We start from the raw sequence: 22,276 nt of genomic DNA on the forward strand, positions 1-22,276 counted from the left end.
CAGTATCTTCTCTATTCCTTGCATTCTTTTCATCTTCATTGGAATCCCTGTGAAAAAGAGCTTTCCTTTTTCTTAGTTTCTTTGTTAGTTTTATTTTTTTTTACAGCAATGAGGACATGTGAATATTTTATTCTATGGGTTATAATACATTACTATTCTATTTTATTGATTTTTTTTTTTGCTTTGTTTTGTTTCAAGACAGGTTTTCCCTGTATAGTTCTGACTGCCCTGGAACTTGCTCTGTAGACAGACCATGCTAGCCCCAAACTCAGAGATCACCTGCTTCTGCCTCCTTAGTGCTATGTTCAAAGGTGTGTGCCACCATACCTGACTACTGATCAAATTCCATTTTGTTGGAGGCTGGAGAGATGACTCAGGGGTTAGGAGCACCGGCTTTTCTTCCAGAGGACCCAGGTTCAATTCCCAGCATCCATAAGGCAGCTCACAACTGTCTGTCACTCCAGTTCCAGGAGACCTGACACCTTCACACTAATGTACATAAAATAAAGCTCAATTTTCAGAAAAAAATCCGTTTTGTCACTCATATAATTATGCACTCTGTTCTAAGCATGATGTGTACAAGTCAATATATAGTCTGCCTCATCATTGAAACAGTCCTAAAAGTATTGTCCACATTTTAATTCATTTTTTGTTTGTTGTTTTGAGACAAACTCTCATTGTGTATCCCTTGACTGTCCTGGCATTCACCATGTAGACCAGACTAGCTTAAAATCTCACATATTTCTACCAGCTTCTACTTCACAAGTGCTGGAATTGATGCATGCATCACTATGTCCAGTTCTTGTTCATATTTTGTAGACAATAAAACTGAGTCCCACAAAGAACATGCATGGTTCAAATAATAGAAATGAAAGTCAAGCCCAGGACTCAGAGTTCATTCAGGAAATCAAGCTGTCTTTTTAGAAACTCGAGATACAAAAAACAGATGATAAAGGAAAATGGATGCCTTTGCAGATAAATTTCACATTGGAGTTATTCTAGCTCATCACAGTCCAGCAAAGCAGACACTCCTGCACTCTAGTGAGCACACCTGGGCACCTCAGGCTGCCACGCCAGCGTTCAGAGAAGACAGGTGTGCACTCCATCTTCAGTGATCCTGGTCAGAGCTCAACTAAGGAAAAAGAAAGGAAAGCCACTCTGGGCATGAAATTCTGTTCAAACTATTTGAAATTATGTTATGTCAAAGCAAACCCTGTTGCTTTTATCCTTTTAACCCTAATAAGTGAGATTTCCCTAACCAGTGGTAAATAAAATGGATCACATAGCTTCCTAATCCAGGCCTGTTACTGTTTGTCAAGCGACATCTTAGATAATCTAGAAAAACACATAGCAGGCATAATTTCCTATGAAGACATTGCAGTCTAAGTCTGTCAGAATTCAGAACAATCCACCATGTTGCCCTTAAAGCTGAGACTATTGGGAATATTGGAAGTGTCCACCCCGTACACATAACCCTGCCCTGACTCTACACATATTTACTATATTTGCATCCCTGCAGGTAATAGGAAAAGACAGTTAGATGCAAGTCAGTCCAGATTTGTAAAGTGTGTGCTATTGCCCTGAAGGTGTGAACTGCAGTCCTACAAACATTAGCCACCATCACTGCCTTACCCAGAACAGCTGTTACAACTGTTGACATTCCTGCATAGAACAGAAATTTGAGAGTCATTAGACCTTCAGCTAAGATTCCAGCTGCTGCTTTCTGCAGCCTACTGCCCTCCACATGTAGTTCCGCCCCAACTGCATGTGGTCTTACGAGTTACTAAAACATAGCCGGTAGACCATTTAATGAAGAATAGACTCCACCTATGCAGTGATGACAGCGTTATCATCCATGCTGGGATGAGAATAAAGCAATGTAGCTGTTGGGGGCCTAGTACCCCCATCTTCCTGCAAGTACATGCAATAAGATCATTGATTGAATGAGGTACACTGCATTGGAATCATTACTTTGGTCTGTCATTGGTTCTGTCTCCAGTGAGTAGACACATGTTCGCATCTCCTCCTAAAAAGTGTATGTATATACCGGAAGATTGTATCATTGTTAAAGAAAAAAGAAAGGCACGGTTTGAGAAAATCCTTCTCCAGGCTTTCTAATGAGACCACCACACAACAAGCTACTGGCAAATAGGTATCAGTTCAGAACGGTACTTAGACAGGCAATTTTCTACCCCTTAAGGTACACTTGCTTGTTTTTTTTTTTTTTTCCTACGAGACAGGGTCTCCACTAGCCTTGACTGGCTTGGAACTCCTATGCTGGCCAGGCTGGACTCGAACTCAGAGGTCCTCCTGCCTCTGCCTCTCAAGTGCTGGGCTAAAAGTATATGCCACTACCGCTCAACTTCAGAGTTGCCTAAAATTATGTTTAGCTGCATGCTGGGGTAGGAGGCTACTATTGGCATCCAGTCGGAGGTATGACGGACACTTAGCTGGTCTAAGTCGAGTGCAGCTAAATATTCTGTGCCACACAACAGCTATCCAGTTGTCAAAAGTGTTGTAGTTGAGGAAACTTGATTATTAAAAAGCAAGCAAATGAAATGTACTTACAAGTGTAAATTATATTATTTAGAACTTGGTTTAAGTTAAGGCCCACTCCATGAGATGGATCCATATTCGAAACTGCTAAACTGATCAAGAACCTGAGGTCACTTATGGGCCCTAGGAAAAACCTACAACTCTTACTCTGCTAAAGGGGCCGCAATAAAATCACTCCTAATAACATAATACCCATCGATCCGTGCCTCTTACTCAACCCTCATCAGAGAAGATTCTTCTTGCAGCCGATGATAAAAAAGACGCAGAGCTGGTCAATTGTCAGAGAGTTAGAGACTGGAGCACTTGGTCCTAAGTGAGATGTCATCACCAAACCCCTCCCCTCGAGGCTCGGGGATCTATTTATGTGGTAGAAGAGGCAAAAAGACTGTAAGAGCCAGAGGTGATGGATGACTCCAAGGAAGCAGCGTCTTCTCAACACAACAGGAGTGAAACACGTGTTCACAGAGCCTGTGACAACAGGTACAAGACCGGAGCCATGTTCAAGCAGCGTCTTCTCAACACAACAGGAGTGAAACACGTGTTCACAGAGCCTGTGACAACAGGTACAAGACCGGAGCCATGTTCAAACCACACATGATCCCAGCACTGAGGAAAAGACTGAACACAAAATCCCACCCCCAGTCAAGAAGCTCTTAGCAATTGATACCTGCTGGGAAAGGAAAAGCTGTTTTCTCCCGTGGAATGGCCTGGGTATAGCAACCACAGTCCACGAAAGACCCCTGACTAGGAATAGTTGGCCAATAGAAAACAAAGTCTAAAGTTTGGGAGATTTGTTTTGTTGTTATTATTTTTGTGGGCTTTTTCTTTTCATTTTGTTTTGCTTGAGTTATTTTTTTGCCTTATTAGATTTTTGTGGTTTTTTGGTTTCCGACAGGGAATATGAGGTTAAATAGTGGTGGGGAGGAATTGGGAAGGAAGGAGTGTGATCAAAATATATTGTGAGAAAATTTTAATGAAAACTAAAAGATCAAAGGTTTAGAGAAAGGATTAACTATAAAAAGGTGGCTATATAATGCGCATCTGGTTATCTCTCTTAAGAATGATACTTGCACTTACTGACTATGGTTATAGACTTTAATATGTCTACTTGGTGGAGCCACATGGTGCCAGAGAGTTGGTGAGGTACTGTTCTGGGGGGTTGGCTATTATAAGAGTAACACTGAAGTCATTTGACTTAATTAAGTCAGATTGCTGTCCATTACAGGAGTGAGATTCATCCCTTCCATTTAAGACCAGAAGTGAATACTGAGGCCCCCACCCCCAAGTAACAGAATTCTAACTGAAAAACTGGTCTTGCTAAGGTTACGCCAGTCTGTTGGTCTTCAGGACTCAACTGGACACTGACCAGACTGCAGACTTAGGACTGAGCCTCTATTATTGTGTGAGACAATTCTTTATAATATATACTTATGTGTCTATGGATTTGATTTTCTGGACAGGCCTGTTTAACACACTACCTGTGAAGCTTCTTAAAGTCTGTCATCTTGTTTTATAAAAACAAGTTAATGAATACTGTTCTTAATGGTTATAGAAATAACCCTTTTATTGAACTTAGTTGTTTGAAAATTGGAGTAGGACCTTAAGTCACAAACGTGCCTGATGTCTTGTGGGACAGTTTTATACATACAAATCTAACCTGTACTCTGTGGCTGTTCTTTAAACCCATACTCTTAGCCATGTTCACTTAGCAATACTACTTGTGTCCTCTGACATCTCACACACACTGGAGGGTGACAGCAGCCATCCGTCTAGCTGCCACTTGCAGGGCAGAGTCAAGTGGCATGCTGAAAACTTCCTGTGCATAATTTGCTGTTTGTTTGTTTGTTTGATTTGCAAGTATAAAGATTGATTCTGAACTGGAAACCTACTGTATATATTTGCATTTCCTTGATATTTTAAATCAGGTCCATTTGTCATTGCGTTCATTGACACATCATGGCTTCTCTGTCTACTTTAGAAAATTCCAAGTCTTTGTCTTCTCTAGCAGTTTGTTAAAGGAATGATTATAAATTGTTAATGACCAAAGTAGAAAACCCTCAAACCAGAGCTAATACTGTATTGCAAGGCTGAATATTTGATAATGTTTCACTAACCTCTAATGAGTAGATTTGAGAGAGGCTAAAGGGAGACTTTTTCTTTCAAGATTTTTATTTTATATGTATGAATATTTTGCCTGAATCATGTGCACAAGTATTTTGTCTGTGTGCCATGAGCATGCAGTACCTGGACTTAAAGACACTTGAGAACTACCACATGGGTGCTTGGAATCAAGCCTGGGTCATCAGAAGAGCAACCAGGTTAGCCACTGAGCCATCGCTCCAGCCCAAGAAGGAAATGCAATCTACATTTTCTGCCTGGGCCTTTCTTATTTATAAAATGTAGAAAGAAAGCGACTGAAGTTAAATACAAGCACATATATCCTGCAGATTCCTGTCTGCTTCTCCTTTCTGTATCGTCACAGCACAGCAAAACTGCTGTGATCTCAGACTATTTTTCCAACTTAGTTCTTATTCGCATTAGCCGTATTTGGGGGAAAGCCGATAGGCCTGGCTTCAGTTGGGATTAATCACCAAAGATTTACACAACAGACCTCAGAAACAGCCCACAACAACTGCTTCTGAGCATGAGCAGTTGGTTTTTACAGACGTTGAGGAAGAGCTCTCTTGGGCATAGCATTTAACACAAGAGGCTTTCTGATTTGAAATAAAGTGCACCCAGCACCCAGGGACTGGCGAGAGCTGTGCACTGCAGGTAGCGGGTCTGCTGAGAGAACAAGACAGGAAGCAAACATGACGTCACAACTTCATGTCATTCTTTATATAGCATTAGCATTATGTGATATTACTACAAGCATGACTGTTCTTAATGTCACAAAAGTATGTCAGTCACCTACAGGACCAAAATGGAGCCGATGCCCCAGTATGACCTGTCCAGACTGCCGGAAAACACAGCCCTGAAGCAGCAGACGCTGCCTGCCCACCAGCTGGAATTATCTGCCTCGGTGGTCCTCTCTATCTTTTTTGCCACAGGAGGGTTCTGCCTCTGTATGGGCATCATCCTTCTACTGTCTGCAAAGAGCACCAGGGAAATTGAGGTTTGTCATGTCTCACATGTTTAATTTCCAAAGCTGTTCGGTTTGGGATTATAGATGGGAGCAGTCACGTTGAGAACACAGCCCCTAATTGGAAGCTGGATGTGACCAGACCCACCCAACTTTGTGCTGGGAGGAGCCAGATGGGGAAAGAGCCCTTAGCGTTGACTTCATTCATTCTCGCTGTCACACTGGTCACCTCCAGCCACACGTCTGTACAAGATCCCGCCCAAGTCAGCTGATCTTAGAGAAGTGAGCAAGCAAGAAACAGGTAGAAGGAGAGCGGCGAGCTCAAAAGCCTGCCAGACCCCAATAGTCCATATGTTAATGAGCCCAGAACCAAAAATAGAGATGTTGGGTTTTTTAAAAAGCATGTGAGCTTTTAAATGTTATTCTTGTATAATTAATATGCCATGGTTGCAACAGTTTACGGTGCACAGTGAGTTATTTTAGTATACGTTTACTGAGCAAATCAAGGGAATCGCGATTTCCTCTCCTTTCTTCTAGCTACTTTCTTCTACATCTCCATGAAATCTCTAGAAAGCTGACCCGTAGACATACTGCTGTACTGTGGAGCATAGGATCCCTCTTTCTGTGTTGGTTCACCCCATTCTGCTCTGTCCCCCTCCCACTGCCCTTCCTGGTCTCTGACTAAGTAGCTCTTCTCTCTGAACGTGAACTGTCGAAGCTTCCGTCCACCCGTGAGAGCAGGCAACAGTTGTTCTGATGTCCTTCATATCCATTCATTTTGCTACACATGATAAGATTTTGACTTTGTGATCAAACAATATTCCATTGTGATATACTCCATCTTCTTTATTCATCCATCACTGGACAATGAGATCAATTCCATAATACTTTGAAGAGGACTCCAAAAAATGCGGGAATGTGGGTATCTTTTTAACGTGCTAATTTCATGGTCTTTAACTATATCCTCAATGAGAGGAATAATCACTCTTTTGACAGGTCACTCCTCTCAGATTCTGTAAATAGCAGACTACAGTCTTTGCTCCATTTTTATTTATAGGCTTACAAGCTCACTGGACACTGAATTTCAAGATACCGTCATTATCAGCAGATAGTGGGATACGTATTTCTCACTAAAATTCTTAGCGGTAGAAAACATCAGAGATGCCTGTATGGTCATGAAACACTTCTTCTGACCCTATGTTTCCGTAACTCGGAGTGGAATCTGTGAAATAAAGTGCATTCTAGTGTGACATCACTGATAGATAGACTGTTACAGAACGTTTTTGATGATCAAAACTTAGGGTCCTAGAGATCAAATATTATAATCCCCGTGTCAAAAGAAGAGTTGACCACACTGGAGCCCCAGGCCCCTTGGTGTGGTTCCGTGTGCTGTCTGTGCTTGCTCTTGCCTGGCATACCGTCCTGTTCTTTAGGAAGTGAAGCACAGTCCCACGACCAGAAAAGTAGCCATCCGAGCCATGCCACGTGTGCAGAAAATGGTGACTTAGAGCATTGGTGGCGTTTAGATATTCACACTTCACTTCTCTTTCACAAAGAGCCTATATTTCTTCTTTCCTGTTAGTTCTCTCTCCAAAAGAAGCCTGCATCCTACTGGCACCTTAGCAAAGGGAAAGGCACTCTTCTTGCTTCTCTGAGCTTCTACTCTCCCAGAATCCTCTTCATCATAGCCAGGGAAGCAGAAGCTGCCCACGGGATTTGGGAACACGCAGCCCCTGGGCCCCATCTCTGAGCCTCCCCTCGCAATCTCTCCCAGCTCCATCCTCCCAGAACTGAGGCTGAGTGCCTTGCCAAAGCACACAGCAGTCACTCACTAGGGACACTTGACTCTTTTTTAAAGGATAATTCATTATATAATTTTTCCACAGAATTTAACATTCAAAAAGCAGAACACACCTTCTCAGGCTGAGAATGATTCCACATACATTAATAATCTTATTGGGAAATAATGTCTTCCTGCTTGGTCACTTTTAGTAACTTCCTCAGGGTGTCATGAGGAATAATTAATATGGATATTTTCCATACAATAAAATGGAAAATAGTGAGTTCCCTGTAAAGGTGATTAGACTTGGGCTGTAAGCACAGTTTCACGAGTCACTGACTGAGCCTTTCCCAGCAACACATCCCCCCACCCCGTGACTGAGAAGGAAGCTGCCTCATCCCCACTGATCAAATAAGTATGCAACAGAAACGTGGAGTCCGAGCCAGTGGCAAAATGACTCCTGGTGACCAAAGGGAAGACTGTAAGAAGGCCTCCTCCCAAGCACCCCAGAAAAGAACACCCACACAGCAGGCTGTCCTCCAGCCATAAGAACTGAAGACTCCAGATAAGGCGTGGGCATTGAATTTTAAGATGTGGATTCATATGACCTTTACATGAACTGTTGTGTTTTCCTGCCTGCCAGATTAATTACACAAACACATGTGCACATTGTGCTCAGCTACGGGAAAACAGCTCTAACTTTGACAAAGAGTGCACCTGCTCTGTCCCCTTCTACCTGAAGGAGAAAATGGAGGTGAGTTCAGTGCACCGCGTGCTGGTGCCCCTTCAGTTATTCCTGCCTGATGGTCTTGCACTCTCCAGCAGATGTTTTCCAAAACCTGAAAACTATGGAAAGGGAGCACAGTAGAAATGGTGAATCTTGAGTCACTGACCCTGCAACCCCAGAATGCCCTTTTGTGTCGTTATTATTGTTTCCTGTTTGTAAACCTTGAGATTCTTTATTAAGATTTAATTTATTTATTTTACAACCCTACCGCAGTTTTTCCTCCCTCCTCTCCTCCCATTCCTCCCCCCACCTCTCCCCCACCTGCCCACCCCCATCCACTCCTCTGTTTCTGTTCAGAAAGAGGCAGGCCTCCCATAGGTATCAACAAAGCATGGCATATCAAGCTGTTATAAGGTTAAACACTTCTCCTTTTATTTAGGCTGGGCAAGGCAATCCAGTATGAGGAATGGGTTCCCAAGAGCAGCCAAAGGGACAGCCCTTGCTCCCATTGTTAGGAATCACACAAATAGACCAAGCTACACAACTGTCACATATATAGAGAGGACCTAAGTTGGTCCCATGCACGCTCCCTGATTGCTGGTTCAGTGAGTTCCTATGAGCCCAAGTTAGTTGATTCTGTGGGTTTTCTTATGATATCCTTGGCCAGTTCAAGCTGTGTGTCCACTATTGCTAGGAGTCTTAGCTGGGGTCACACTTGGAGGTTTGTGGGAGTTTCCCTTGCATCGGGCTCTACCTGTACCCAAAAAGCCTGCCCTCAACCTCAAGATTCTAAACTTTCCAACATGGCTTGTATGACCAGTCACATGGGTTCTATTATAAATATCTGTGTGGACAGGGCTATAGAATGTATTACATTTAACACCTCATGCTACGTGAAATTGTTAATGGACCGAGAAGTTACGTGACTTGGCCGAGGTCACACATTAAACTAGTGTCAAGAGTTTTACCTGGCAGACTTCTCCTTGGATTCTCCTTCCCCAAGTCATCTTATAAGGGCAGTTACTCGATCCCAAAAGAGGCTTTCAGTCTGGCTCACTGGCAGTGTGAAGAATGCCAAGACATACAAAGATGAACCCCTGCTGTTGCCGGATTCAGCTCTCATGTTCATACAGGTCCTGGGGAGATTTGGTGACGAAACTTCCCAGAGCAGAAGGCAGCAAGGAGAGCTGTCCACTCTGACCTTTAGGAAAGGGAGGGAAGGGAAAGGGGAGGGGAGAGGACAGTGCATGGAGTTTCAAGAGATGATAAGGACTTAGGTTTGGGACCAGCTGAATGAGCTGTAAGCCCGAAGGTGGGGTGCTCGGTGAGGAGAATGAGAGAAAACAAGACTGTACCTGAATTTCTATGTGTAGTGGCATTCTGAAGGACAAGAGGGACCAGGCCTGGGGGTGGGCACTGAGAGGAAGGGGTGCTGAATCTAGGGTACAGAATAGACATTTGAAATATCTTTGTAAAGTAAAATAAAATACATTTTTCATTTAAGTCATGCCTGTTAGGCAAAACCACAGAGGCCTAAAAAATCTCTCTTCCGCTCTCCCTGCCAAGTGGGCAGCTGAGTGGTGACTTCCAGGGGATCTTATGAGCCAGTTACTAAAGTAGGCTCTCCCCAGAAGAGAAGCCTCCAGGCATGTCAGCTTCCTGAAGTCTTAAGAAACACTGTGGCCTGCGGCCTTCCTTGTTCTAGTCCTTGCCTTCTCCTAGCTCCCAAGTTGGTCCATACCTCTCCTGAATCCTCTTCTCTTTCTTTCCTTCTTGAAGGCTCAGAATTTTTAAATTTTGAAGGAAGAAAAAATCCCAAAGAGAAAACCTAGTATCAATTCTCACCTCTCTGCGTGACCGTGGGGGAAAGCACCGACCTTGCTGCTAAGTTAATGACATTCACAAGGAACTTCTAGTCCCCTGGCTCCCACGTGCCCAGCATGTGCCTTCACCTGCCCCGTGTATGCTCAGTTCACCTGCCTTGTGTATGCTCAGTGACTCCAGTTCTAAGTTACATCACCTGAATTTACTTTGAAACTGTATCCGTAGCTTTGGGTGCTTGTATCAATGCAACACTCAAAAGGTTCGGTGTATGTTTGTCCTCCCCTAAAGAAGCATTGAGACAGCTTCTGAAATGGAAGATAGAATGGTGACCACCAAATGGCTGTGTGCAGCTTCAGCTTGGGGCAAAGACAAGTCCTGGGGCCATCTCACTGAGCAATACACGCAAACCCACAGTCCACCCCGCCAGTCAGCACCTCCTTCAAGTCACTCTCTGGCAACTATCCCACAAACTCAGAACCATGTTCCATACAAGGAGGTTCATACAAGGTTGTTCATCTAAAGCCAAGTCCCCACTGAAATGCTCAGTGTGCCGGCCCTCATTCCTCCCAAAATATGCTCACTACCCCCTCTTGTCCACCCAGCTGCTCCTAGACTGCCATTTAGGACAATGAGACAGCACCACGGAGGTCCCTAACCTAAGCAGCGGCTGCTGGGGCTACTCCTGCTGTCCACGATGCCATAATATAAATACACTGCAGGAGCGCATCTCCAGCAACATCTTAACACATAGCCTGTTCTTCCTGCACAAGGCCCTTAACTGTTGACTGCTGTCCCACTCCAAAGCACCAGCAAATCCTGGGTGAGCAGCAGCTTCCTCTTAACCCGACCACACCTTCACTCTTCCTGGGGAAATCGCTGGAATGTTGTTGAATATTAATTACTCAAACCACTTCAGCTGCTCGGGAAAGCTTACATCAGACTGGCTGATGTTCCAGCTGTTTCAGATTGATTGGGGACCCCCAAAAAGAAACTTGTGTTTCATCAAAGAAAAATATCTAGATATTGAAATCTTGTAAATAGTATTTTAAAATTTTAGAGCATGATATGCCAAGCATTTTTCCTAGTATTGCCACAAAGAGACAAATTTCATAAGTCTGCATTTTGCCTTGAAAATACACAGCCTAGGGCTGGGCATGGTGGTACACGCCTTTAATCCCAGGACTCCAGAGGTACCTTATTTGCTTCTTATTTCTCTCCATGCAGGGTAATGTTTATATGTACTACAAATTGTATGGTTTCTATCAAAACCTCTATCGATATATTCTATCAAGAAGCAATAGTCAACTGGTGGGCAAGGATATTTGGGTAAGGCTCAGTCCCATTTGGTATAATACTCTCTTCTTTTTAACAAGGGGTTATTTCAGTCTAAGAGACAGGAGTGGGGCAGGGCTCAGCATCTAGATTTTTGAAGATAGAAATGTTTGCTTCATTCTTAAAGTGAAGTGGCTGAGCATATTAGGTAAATACTTTTGGGATAGGGCACTGGGCCCCTTTAAAGCAGTTAGTGTGAGTGCTAGCCAACTAACTATTCTTTGCGCATTTGCGAAGACCGTGATCTCTGTTTGGTTCACTTGTTAACCAAGTTTGTCTGCCTTTCTATAACCAAGGTCCTTGATCTAGCCTACTTAAAGGAAACTTGCTTGAATAAAAGCCTTTGGTTCAACTAAGTACAAAAGCCTGAGTCTAACCTAGGCTTCCAAGTTTTTATTCTCAGTAGTCCTATGTTAGTGAGAGAAGCTAGGTGGATTGTTTCCCAATCTGACAGTCCATGAAGTGATAACCTAGCAGTTCCCTGTGAGGTCATCTAGCTATGGAATCTGACCTGAATACTCCTCTGAATATGGTAACTTTACCAAAAGGATTTTTAAAAGTGGTCCCATGTAGACTGAATGTGATACTCAGCATAGGAAGGTAAAAATCCTTCCCGCAAATAGTTTTTGGCGTGCTCTGTATTGCTAAAAAGGATATAAAACACCTAGACATCCATATGCACGTATGTCTCCAAAGGCTGAACGTTTTCTAGTCTAAGTGAGCCAGAAACCCTGGGGAAAACAGGTAGCAGCCGTCCATAATCTTTACCCATGCCAACGCACTAATGAGAGTTGGTGCTCATTGCCAGAGTTCTCTCCTGCAATGGTCTGAGAGTTTGCCAAGAGCACTTCTCACTGATACATCATCTCACACACAGGATGTTAGGAACTGCGCCCCGTTCCAGGTGTCCCACAACAGCACTCCCATCATTCCCTGCGGTGCAGTTGCCAACAGCATATTCAATGGTAGGTGACTTGTTTTCTGCCTCTTTCATAAGGGTGTAGCCACCTCCACACTCAGGATGTTACCCGGGCAGCTGAGTGGCTCGTTTTATTTGCTTGCTCAATGCCAAGTATTTATCCAGGATAAGCCAGAACACTGATTCTGGAGTTTCGTTTGTAAATAACTTCTCCCTCGCCAGCAATCTGAAGGAACAGTCAGAGGAACACAAATTAGACGGGGCCAAAGAATATTTTTCAATAATTGGCTCAGTGTTGGTAAAGGAAACACTGATCTCATGATTCAGCATCCATGGCATGTAGGCGTGTTGAGTGTCTGCAACAAAACCTAATTTGTTTTTCATCTGTGTCTGGGTCTGCATTTTAAAAGGTGGCAAAATGGCTACCTAACATCTTTACCGTAATTTTAAATTTACTTTCAGATACCATAACTCTTTCGTATCACCTTAATTCGTCTATACATATAGAAGTCCCGATGCTAAAGAGTGGGCTTGCATGGTGGACAGATAAGTATATCAAATTTCAGAACCCAAGAACCAGTGATCTTGCTAGTGCGTTTGCAGGTAAGATCCAGACAGATGCTCCATAGCCTTACTCGGCCCCCCACCCCATTTTTGGAGACAGGGTCCCCCTCCTTAGCCTTGGCTGTTCTCAGCTCACTGTGCACACCAGGCTACTGTAGAACTCAGAGATCTGCCTGCCTCTCCTCCAGAGTGCTGAAGTTAAAGGCGTGTGCTGCCATACCTGGTTCCATGTGTGTGTGTGTGTGTGTGTGTGTGTGTGTGTGTGTGTGCTCACTCGCATGCGCACACACGTGCATGCAGGGAGATCTTTTATTATTATTATTATTTCTATAACTCCTGTTGCTCTAACTTTCCCCATCCTGGACCCATTTCCTCATTGTTTACCTACTACAACTGTGAAATAATTGGTCTCTATTTTGTCAAATAATTGTTTTGTTCTAATTAACCATTAAGACATACTGTGGAGGGGTGAGAAAGGGATTCTCTGTGTAGCCTTGGCCGTCCTGGAACTCGCTCTGAAAACCAGACTGGCCTTGAACTCAGAGATCTGTCTCCTGCCTCAAGGCATGAACTGCCTTGCCCAACTTCAACTGGATACATTTTTGAGAATAAAAGTAACTATCTACTTATTTTAATTTTTCTGTATTAATTAATAAATCGACATAGTATTGACAGACCCATCAAACCTACTCAAATCTACTCTAAATTTTTTAAGTCTACTTTCAACAATGCTAGTTTTTCAAAAATTAAAATATATAAATGCTTATGAAACGTCTTTTGAAATATTTGCTTTAGTAATTATCAAACATTAAAAGAGAATACCATAGAATAATTTTCCTGAATACCCATTTGCATGCTTAATAGGTTTCTTAACCATCTGTGTTAGGACATTATTTTAATTATTTCAAAACATTGTCTGAAACTTTAAAAAAATGAAATCTGTAGTTAATCAGTTTGAGCTTGTCAGCACCTTTAAATGAGTCTTCTCCCATTCTCAAGAGTCTGAGTAAATACCATCTCCATAGTAGTAGTCAGTTTTGTTGAACGGAGTAGTGTCTTAGTGAGAGATTCTGTTGCTGGGGTACAGGGTTAGTTAGGCTTACCCTCCAGCACTGCTGTTTGTCTCTGAGGGAGGGCGGCACAGGAACTTGAACAGGGCAGGATCCTGCAGTCAGGAGCTGATGTGGAGGGCCTGGAGGGGAGCTGCTTACTGGCTGGCTTCCCATGGCTTGCTCAGCCCACTTTGTACAGAACCCAGGACTAGCAACCCAGGGATGGCAGCACCCACCTTGGACGGGGCCCTCCACCACTGATGAATAAAAGAGCAAATGCCTTACAGCTGGACCTCATGGCAGCACTTCCTCAGCTGCGGCTCCTTCCTCGCTGATGACTGGCTTGTGTCAGATTGACACACAAAACCAGATGGGACAGAGGAGAATGGCAATTTTTATTTCATTGTAGTGAATATGCTAGTATTTTAATCCAAGGATTTTCATAGGCAATTTTTTTGCTTCACAGTTTTTTCTATTTTTGATTGTTTTTTAATGTGTCGTGAAGTCTAGATGCTACAGTATGAATCAGTATGAATCCTGGACTTTCTCAATATCACTTTATTCTAGCGCAAAAAAATCCTAACACAAAGTGACAGTGCTACCAATAGTCTTTGTGGAAGTCAACATAATCCGAGGCCTAATTATAAAGTATAAAATTCAATGTTCTTTTGAACTACCGTGATGTAATCTGTCCAGTCATCCCTCTGCTGTCACCTTTGTTTGGAAGTGTAGTTTTCCAGAAGTACTGCTCACAAAGTCACCCCAACCTAACATTCCTGACGTTATCTAGTTTGCATACTTTAAAAAAAATTCAATTATCTTGCACAAAGTGTACCCAAAGTTAAAGGGCTCGTAGGAGAAAACGCTGGGGACCACTGTAAAACACAGCATGCGCTGTTGGTGTGCACCAGCCTCCCTCAAAGCTCCAGGCGCTCCAGGCTTCTCTCTCATGACATGCGTGCTGAAACACGTAGCTACCTGTCACGAGTGTCACTAAGGATTTTGCAAATTTTTTTTTTTTGCCAGTATAGAAAAAAATACTTGTTCATGTGGCTGAAACTCTCTATAAGTAATGTGCTGTATCGTTAATGGGCACTATTGTGATTTATGCCTACACCGTAGAGTTTAAGGACATTTCCTCTCTGTTGCTTTCTCTACTAACAGAGAATTAGTTTCACTCTGAGGTTCTGCTCCACCAAATTTTCACTTCTTTTATTACTACAAAAGCAAACAATTTAAAGTTGATCATTGGAGTTCTCAACTGAGTTTATAGCAACATCTCTAATAAATGCCAGATTTTTATCTTCGTGATTGACTTTCTAAAAGCACTGCTTTGATTCCGTGAGGAATTAAACCCAAGGGTTTGTTATTGCCTGAGTTTTCCTGTCTGAAGACATTCTCATAAAACTAGCTTTATTTAACTGTTCACAGTTCTCCTGTGCTGAAGTCAACACATTAAGACCTTTCTTTGGCTATGAAGAAAAGTTTTTAAGTCAAAACCTAGGGACTAGAGAGAGAGCTTAGTAAGTAAAGTTCCCGCTGCCGCTATGAGGACCCGAGTTCAGATCCCCGGTGCCCACGTAAAAAGCTGGATGTGGCCGTGCACGCTTGTGACCCTCATGCTGGGGCAGGGAATGGGGGAAGCAGGTCGATCCCTGGAGCCCATAGGCAGCCAGTATAGCCCACTGGTGTACTCTAGGCTCCCGAGTCACCCTATCTCAAAAAGCTATTCAGGATGACACCCAGCGTTTATTATAAGCATACACATGCTCATATACAAATGCATGCTCATGCTCAGGTACACACTTTCATACACACGCACATATACTCACACACATACATACACACACACCCCGAAACTAGGCTAGGTATACTGTATCAAAAACTATATAAACAACCAGAACAATAAAATGAAAATAAAAGTAAATCCATTTATTTTTGGGAAACGGGGTCTCATAGTCTATCTTTGGCTGGCCTTGGACTCACAAAGTCACTGCTCCTGCCTGCTGAGTACTACTAAAGGTGTGTGTCACCACGCCCAGTTCCATTTAACTTTAATGAAGCCATGCTCCCAGAGAGACATAGAAATGGACCTTCTGTAGGAATGAAACCAGTGTCTGGGCACAGTCTTTAATCACAAACCTTGAAATAAGTTCAGATGGTCTTCTGATTTGCATTATTTCTATTTCACATGGCTGTTAATGTCATTGTGGTTGCCATGTGGAATAATGTCAACCAAACTGGGCATTGTCAGCAACATTACAAAAATGCACTTAATTTTACATTAAACATGCCTTCCAGTTTTTAGCTCTTCACAGCTACACAAAAGGAAACAATCAAGAAATGTTATTATTGGATGGATGGATGGATGGATGGATGGATGGATGGATGGATGGAAACAAATGACCCAAGTTAACTTGGAAATGAAGGAAGTTAATGTCTCAGACCAAAGCATGCATCTGACACCATCCAGATATATGGGAAGTGGTGGGATTGGAAGGTGATAGGGAGGGCTTAAAACATACATTCTGCGGCTGGAGAGATGGCTCTGTGTTTACGAACCCAAGTTCAGTTCCCAGCACCCACATGGCAGCTCACACCTGTCTGTAACTGTATTTCCAGGGCTTCTGACACCTCACACAGGCACACATGCATCAGTGAGCATAAAATAAAAATAAATTTTAAAAATTGATTTAAAAAACAGACAGACCTGCATTTCTTTTTTATAAAATTGCAAACTGCTTTTTAACATGAAAGTTTAATATTGAATTTAGTCATGCCATTTAGCCTTATTACTACTATGTTTTTCTTTGCCTATCCAAAAGAATTAAAATGAGAAAAATAAATAGATCCACAAAATAAGATAAATTTTAAAAATAAACAGAAAACAAATCTGCATTTCTATTTTTTGGTTTTGTTGTTGTTGTTGCTTTGTTTTGGGTTTTTGAGACAGGGTTTCTCTGTAGCTTTGGAGCCTGTCCTGGAACTTGCTCTGTAGACCAAACTGGCCTCGAACTCACAGAGATCTGCCTGCCTCTGTCTCCTGAGTGCTGGAATTATAGGTGTGTGACACCACACCTATCCAAGAGGATTTGTATTTACCTATTGAGTCTCCTATCGGTAGAGGGACTGGTCTTAGAGTAGTAAATGTCCCTTGCACGGTTTACTGTGCTTGATTAGCTATCCGAAATTCAAGGTGGAGTCTATCAGCTTTTGGCAGATTGAAAGGGTCAAACATTAGCTGATAAGTGGATAACTGTCGTGTTCCAGGTTCTGGAATAAATGCTAGTGGACATGTGAGTGTGATTCTGTCTTCAAGCATGCTCTGTAGAGTGGGGATAGCAATGCTCTCAACAGAAAATGGAAGTCTGAGAGTTGGGGCAGTCAATGCCTGCGTCTCCAGAACCCACACTGGCCTGGGGTTCAAACACGTAGCTGTGCTCCCATGGGGTGAGTGTGAGCGTGGGGGGGGGTGCAGGGAATGAGTGTGTTACGATGCAGGTGGGGAAGTCAGAAGACACCTTTGGAGAGCTGGTTCTGATCTCCCACTGTGTGGGTTCCAGGGATTGAACTGGGTCTTCAGTCTTGGAAGCACTCACTGAGCCATCCTACTGACCCTGATAATATCTATTATTAACCCTACAAGATTATTATACGCTCTTCCTTAGAATGTTTAAAACAGTACAATTAAGGATTGCTTATTAAACTGCCAAATTTCTATTGCCCTTCCATTGTGAATGCAGTTCTTTCTCTAAGGAGAGCTAATGAGAGCACTGACCTTTCTCTACCATGTTTCTCATGTCCCCAACCCCACAGGAAGAGCGAAGCCTCCGCACTGGGCCCGACCTATCTATGAGCTAGATACGGAGGACCCAGGAAACAATGGCTTCGTCAATGAGGACTTCATTGTGTGGATGCGGACCGCCGCCTTTCCCACGTTCAAAAAACTGTACCGCCGGCTCAGCCGCGTGCACTACTTTGTCGATGGCTTACCTGCCGGCAACTACACTTTCCACATATCCTACAGTATCCTTCTGTGCCACGTCCTCTTCTCAGAGTGAAAGCAAATCTCGCCTCTCACCGTTGAGCTCCTTCTTTCTGCTTCTGTCCTCCATCCTGATATGTGTACCACTGAAAAACAGGCGACTGTTGTACAGTGGTACACACGGAGACAGGAGATGCTAGCTCCTCAACCGGGGGTGGTGGGGGGTGTCCTCTATCTCGGGACTGATGTGTCAGGAAAAAAAAGTGCACATTTTGTTTATATTATTGTAGTTTAGAACCCTCCCCAAAAATAGAGACCCCAAAAAGTGGCTGCATGTATTGACATACTAGTTTTAAAGGAGTGCCCATTATGGAAGAACAGCTGAAGGTTACTTTAGCCAAATTTGTTTGCACTGGTTGCCTTGTGATGGTAAAGATATTCCTCTCTCTCTCTCTCTCTCTCTCTCTCTCTCTCTCTCTCTCTCTCTCTCTCCCTCTCCCTCTCCCTCTCTCTCTCTCCCCTCTCTCCCTCCCTCCCCCCTCTCTCCCTCCCTCCCTCCATCCCTTCCTTCCTTCCTTTTTCTTCTTTTTGTGATAGGGTCTCACCAAGTAGCTCCGGCTGTCCTGGAACTCACTATGCAAACCAGGTTGATCTCAAATGCACAGAGATCCTCCTGCTGCAGCCTCCCAAGTGCTAAGATTCAAGGCATTTGTCCCCAAACCTAGCTAAAAGTATTTGTTCTAGTGTCAGTGGGCATTTTTCATCCTTCTCTATGTTAGACGAGAGTGGACAGTTAGCATGACCGTCTCTGTGTTGTTAGATGAGAGTGGACGGTCAGCATGACCTTCTTGCGCTTGCTGATTTTCAAGTCTCTGAAGCCAAAATAATACACCAAAGTGGCAAATTTGGGGGTGATATGTCCTCTGCCTCTTCAACTATCATAACATCATCATATAACTGTCTAAAGTATGTATTTATGTGTCTTCGTTTACATTTATTTATTTCATTTTACATTCCAACCACAGTTCTCCCTTCCACCCCTCTTTCCATTCCCTTCACCTCCCTGCCAGCGCACCTCCCCCATCTACTCCTCTCAACTAAGGGCTCCCATGGGGAGTCAACAAAGTCTGGAACATTAAATTGGGCCAGGGCCAGAATATAGCATCCCCACATAGAGAATGGGCTCCAACTTTTTAAGGAACAACAAACAGGCAGTAGCAATACCAGGTATGGATAGACAGGCAAAGAGTACTTTTGTCCCCAAGAAAGATGGATAAAGGGCAGATGCAGACATCTAAACCAGCGAGGGGAAACGCTCCACATAGAGTGGGATGAGATGGAGAATCAAAAATAAAAAACTAAGGGGATACACAGTAGTACATCTGGAAGGTAGAGTAGAATCACAGACACTGGCACTGACCATAGATCTTTTAGACAAAAGTGTGTTAGAGCAGGGAGCCCGCATCTCCCCGACCTCTGTACCTGACCCAGCCTACCTATGCACTAGATAAAGACCAGCCAGTAAACAATGGCTTCCTCAATGAAGACGTCTCTGTGTGGATGCAGACAGCTTGATGCAGTCCGTGCCAGGAACGCTGTGAGCTCCGCACTGCAGATGTGTGTTCTTCCTGCCTTAGGTACACAGCCTGCCAGTGGGAGCCCATGTCTTAGTAACAGGCAGACGGCAGAGTTAGGAGACTTGTTTTCTAATAATGGATTATGAAGTTTCCCTCCTAACTGAAAAATACAAATGTGAACCTGCTTTTAAAAAACAATGAAGTTTTAGCTGTAAAATGTAACCAAATCTTTTTAAATAGTTATATATCACATATAATTTATACTAACTGTGGTCTTGGGGTCAGGCATGCACCCAGCTTTGAAACACCCACCCAGTTAGGCATCTACACTCTTACATACAGCATGCCAGGGTTGCTGACTGGAATTGGTCTAGAGGTCACCCTGCAGGCCAGACCTTCTCCACACTGCATTGGCCACTTCCACAGTCTAACTCCCAGGGAGGTTCAAGGAGAATTTTTTTTCTTTTTCAAGGTCAGGGATCAGACCCAGGACCTTGGGCACACTATGCAAATGCCCCGCCACCGAGCTACGTGCCTAGTCCCGGGATGGAAAAGCCAGGGCACAGTGGGAAGTGCAAATATCCACCTGTAGCCCTGTGCCCTTCTCCAGGATTTCCTCCTTCTCCTGGGGCAGGCGTGTGGAACTCGCCCATGGGAGAGTAGCGATGTTCCTCTGGGAGAGCCCTGCTCGTGTGGCATCTCTGCCTTGTCCACCTTCTGTTTTCCTTTGGAGTGGTTGCTTTAAAACAGAGATTGAATGTTGCCTGCTGAGTGTCTCTCAAGTTGAATCTCCTGATTCCACAAGAAACTGCAGAAGAAAACACAAGATCGAGATGCTACCTTCGCCCCTTGCTGTAATTTAGGTTGGGGGTGAGGAAAGGAGACCAAGGGAGATACTGTTTTTCCTCTCCAGAAGTGCTCTCCCCACTGACAGCTAACAGCCACACCTGAATGACAATCTTTGTATGGTCCAGACACAACTTCAACCCTGAATGTGAGCCCTCTTCTTCACCACCGGTGTGGCCTGGCTGAAGTCTGGACTGCGGCAGCGCCTGCTGCCCGAGGGGGAAAGAAGGTCCCGCGCTGAGACCAGGACTCTCCCTTCAAATGACCTGGGAGAAACGCAGGTGGGAAGATGAGGTAAGGTAGCACCAAGGACCAGGTGACAATGAGGAATTCCAGTATTAAAAAAAGAAACAGAGGACTTGTCCCTAACACGCTGGCTTGTGCCTTTAAATAGCACGTTGCCAGGAGATTGAAGCCTTCTAAGAGCTTTGCTGGGAAATGCCTCTGTCCTCAGCGTTGCTATGAGAAGGCTTTGTTTGTTTATTAGTTTCGTTTACAAAAGGCACCAGATGTTTAAAACCCTCGGGCCACATGCATCATGAGGATGACATCATTAAAATGCTACATAGTAAACCCACTTCAAACACTTTCTCGCCAGCAGCAGGGACACTGCCTTTGCAGAAAACGCTAACAAGTCTGCCACCTTTAGAGTTCTCACCAAAAATGCTTCACTGTTCATGCTGGCGGTTTCTTTGTTGTTGTTTTATCCGTGGAAAGAATTCGTGCTTTAGCCTCTCTGGAGTCTTCTGGAGTTCCGGTGAATAGAACCTTCAGCTTGCTGTGAACACTCTCTATTCTTTCTGCCGCCTTGGAGTCATCAAAGGGAGTTAGATACCTGTTCCTTATCTGACTGCTGAGAAATCATTGAGATCAATATACTCCCCTGTCTTCACTCTAGCTATGTGGAGGGGAACCTTGCTTTGACTAGTTTTATTCTAGCAAGATAAAGTACTAATTGGCTGCATTGAAACATGTGAAATTGAATAATTAACCGTTTTGTGTCTCCAAAAAGATCAATTTCCTATAACCTAATCTAGTGTATTTGTGTATGCCATGGGACGGGAGATAAATACTGAGTCCTTAACAGATCTTCTTAGATTTTCCAGTTACCGTGTTCCGAGGAAAAAAATCTGTTGTTCTTTCCACCCTGACGTGGATCGGAGGAGGTAGCCTTTTCCTGGGGCTTACGTACACAGTGACAGGGTCATTGACATTGTTGGCCTCTTTTGTCATCCTGGCAATTCACCAGATGCTGAAAAAGAATAAAAAAGATTTCCTGTAGGAGTGAAGTCGAGCTTTGAAAAGAAGACGAGCAGAAGACAAAATGGACAATGAAGTAAAGAAGTGAAGACCTCTGGCAAAGCCTGAGCTATTTCGGAGTCATCTCAACAGGGGGTTACTGGATTGACTGACTCCAATATCATCTCAACTACATGAATAAACAAAGAGATTCCCAGAGTGGGGTGACGAGAAGGACTAAGGAGGAGGAGGAGAAGAAGAAGAAGAAAAATGTGTGCCATAAAATGTTCTTGGAATGAAAACAATAAATGATTTTTGAGCTCGAGACCAAGTGTTAAGAATTTGAAGTTCCTATACTTGGGAGTGGGTGAGTTCCCTAGGGGCCCACCATTAAAACAGAGCAAGCAAGCCGAAACTGGGTCCTCTAGCTAGCCAGATAGACTCAGTCGTCTGGTCGGATGAATTTATAAATTTTTCAAAGACCAACCAGTTGTTGAGTCGAGCAGCACGTTTTCCTGCTAAGACTGAGCAATGCTTAGCTACATCCTTGGTATCCAAAGTACATACACCGAAAGGAAAGTTTCTTTAATGCTACCCAAGATAAAAGCATTAAGAGTGACTGATTCTTTAAACTAAGTTAAGACACAAAGCATTCTAGTACTGATATTAAAATGACACTATCCAGAATATAAACAATGACTGGCCTTGAACTCACTGTCTGCCCAGGCTGGCCTTTGACTCATAATCCCCCTGCCTCAGTAGCCCTAGTGCTAAGATTATAAGTATGTGCCAC

General features: G+C 43.6%; 1 protein-coding gene across 1 annotated transcript; it reads left to right on the forward strand.

Annotated features, from left to right (window-relative positions):
• Positions 1 to 4,164: 4,164 nt before the first annotated feature.
• LOC126505877 (cell cycle control protein 50C-like) lies at positions 4,165 to 21,778 on the forward strand. Its single transcript, XM_050149103.1, has 7 exons — positions 4,165 to 5,671; positions 8,062 to 8,172; positions 11,194 to 11,295; positions 12,179 to 12,266; positions 12,683 to 12,823; positions 17,653 to 17,862; positions 21,342 to 21,778. Exons 1-7 carry the CDS (start codon positions 5,456 to 5,458, stop codon positions 21,524 to 21,526), a joined length of 1,053 nt encoding a protein of 350 aa, XP_050005060.1. The 5' UTR covers positions 4,165 to 5,455; the 3' UTR covers positions 21,527 to 21,778.
• The last annotated feature ends 498 nt before the right edge of the window (positions 21,779 to 22,276 follow it).

This window comes from Alexandromys fortis, unplaced genomic scaffold (genome assembly GCF_014885135.2).
Source record: "Alexandromys fortis isolate MF-2015 unplaced genomic scaffold, M_Fortis_MF-2015_v1.1 scaffold_4, whole genome shotgun sequence".
Taxonomy (NCBI): domain Eukaryota; kingdom Metazoa; phylum Chordata; class Mammalia; order Rodentia; family Cricetidae; genus Alexandromys; species Alexandromys fortis.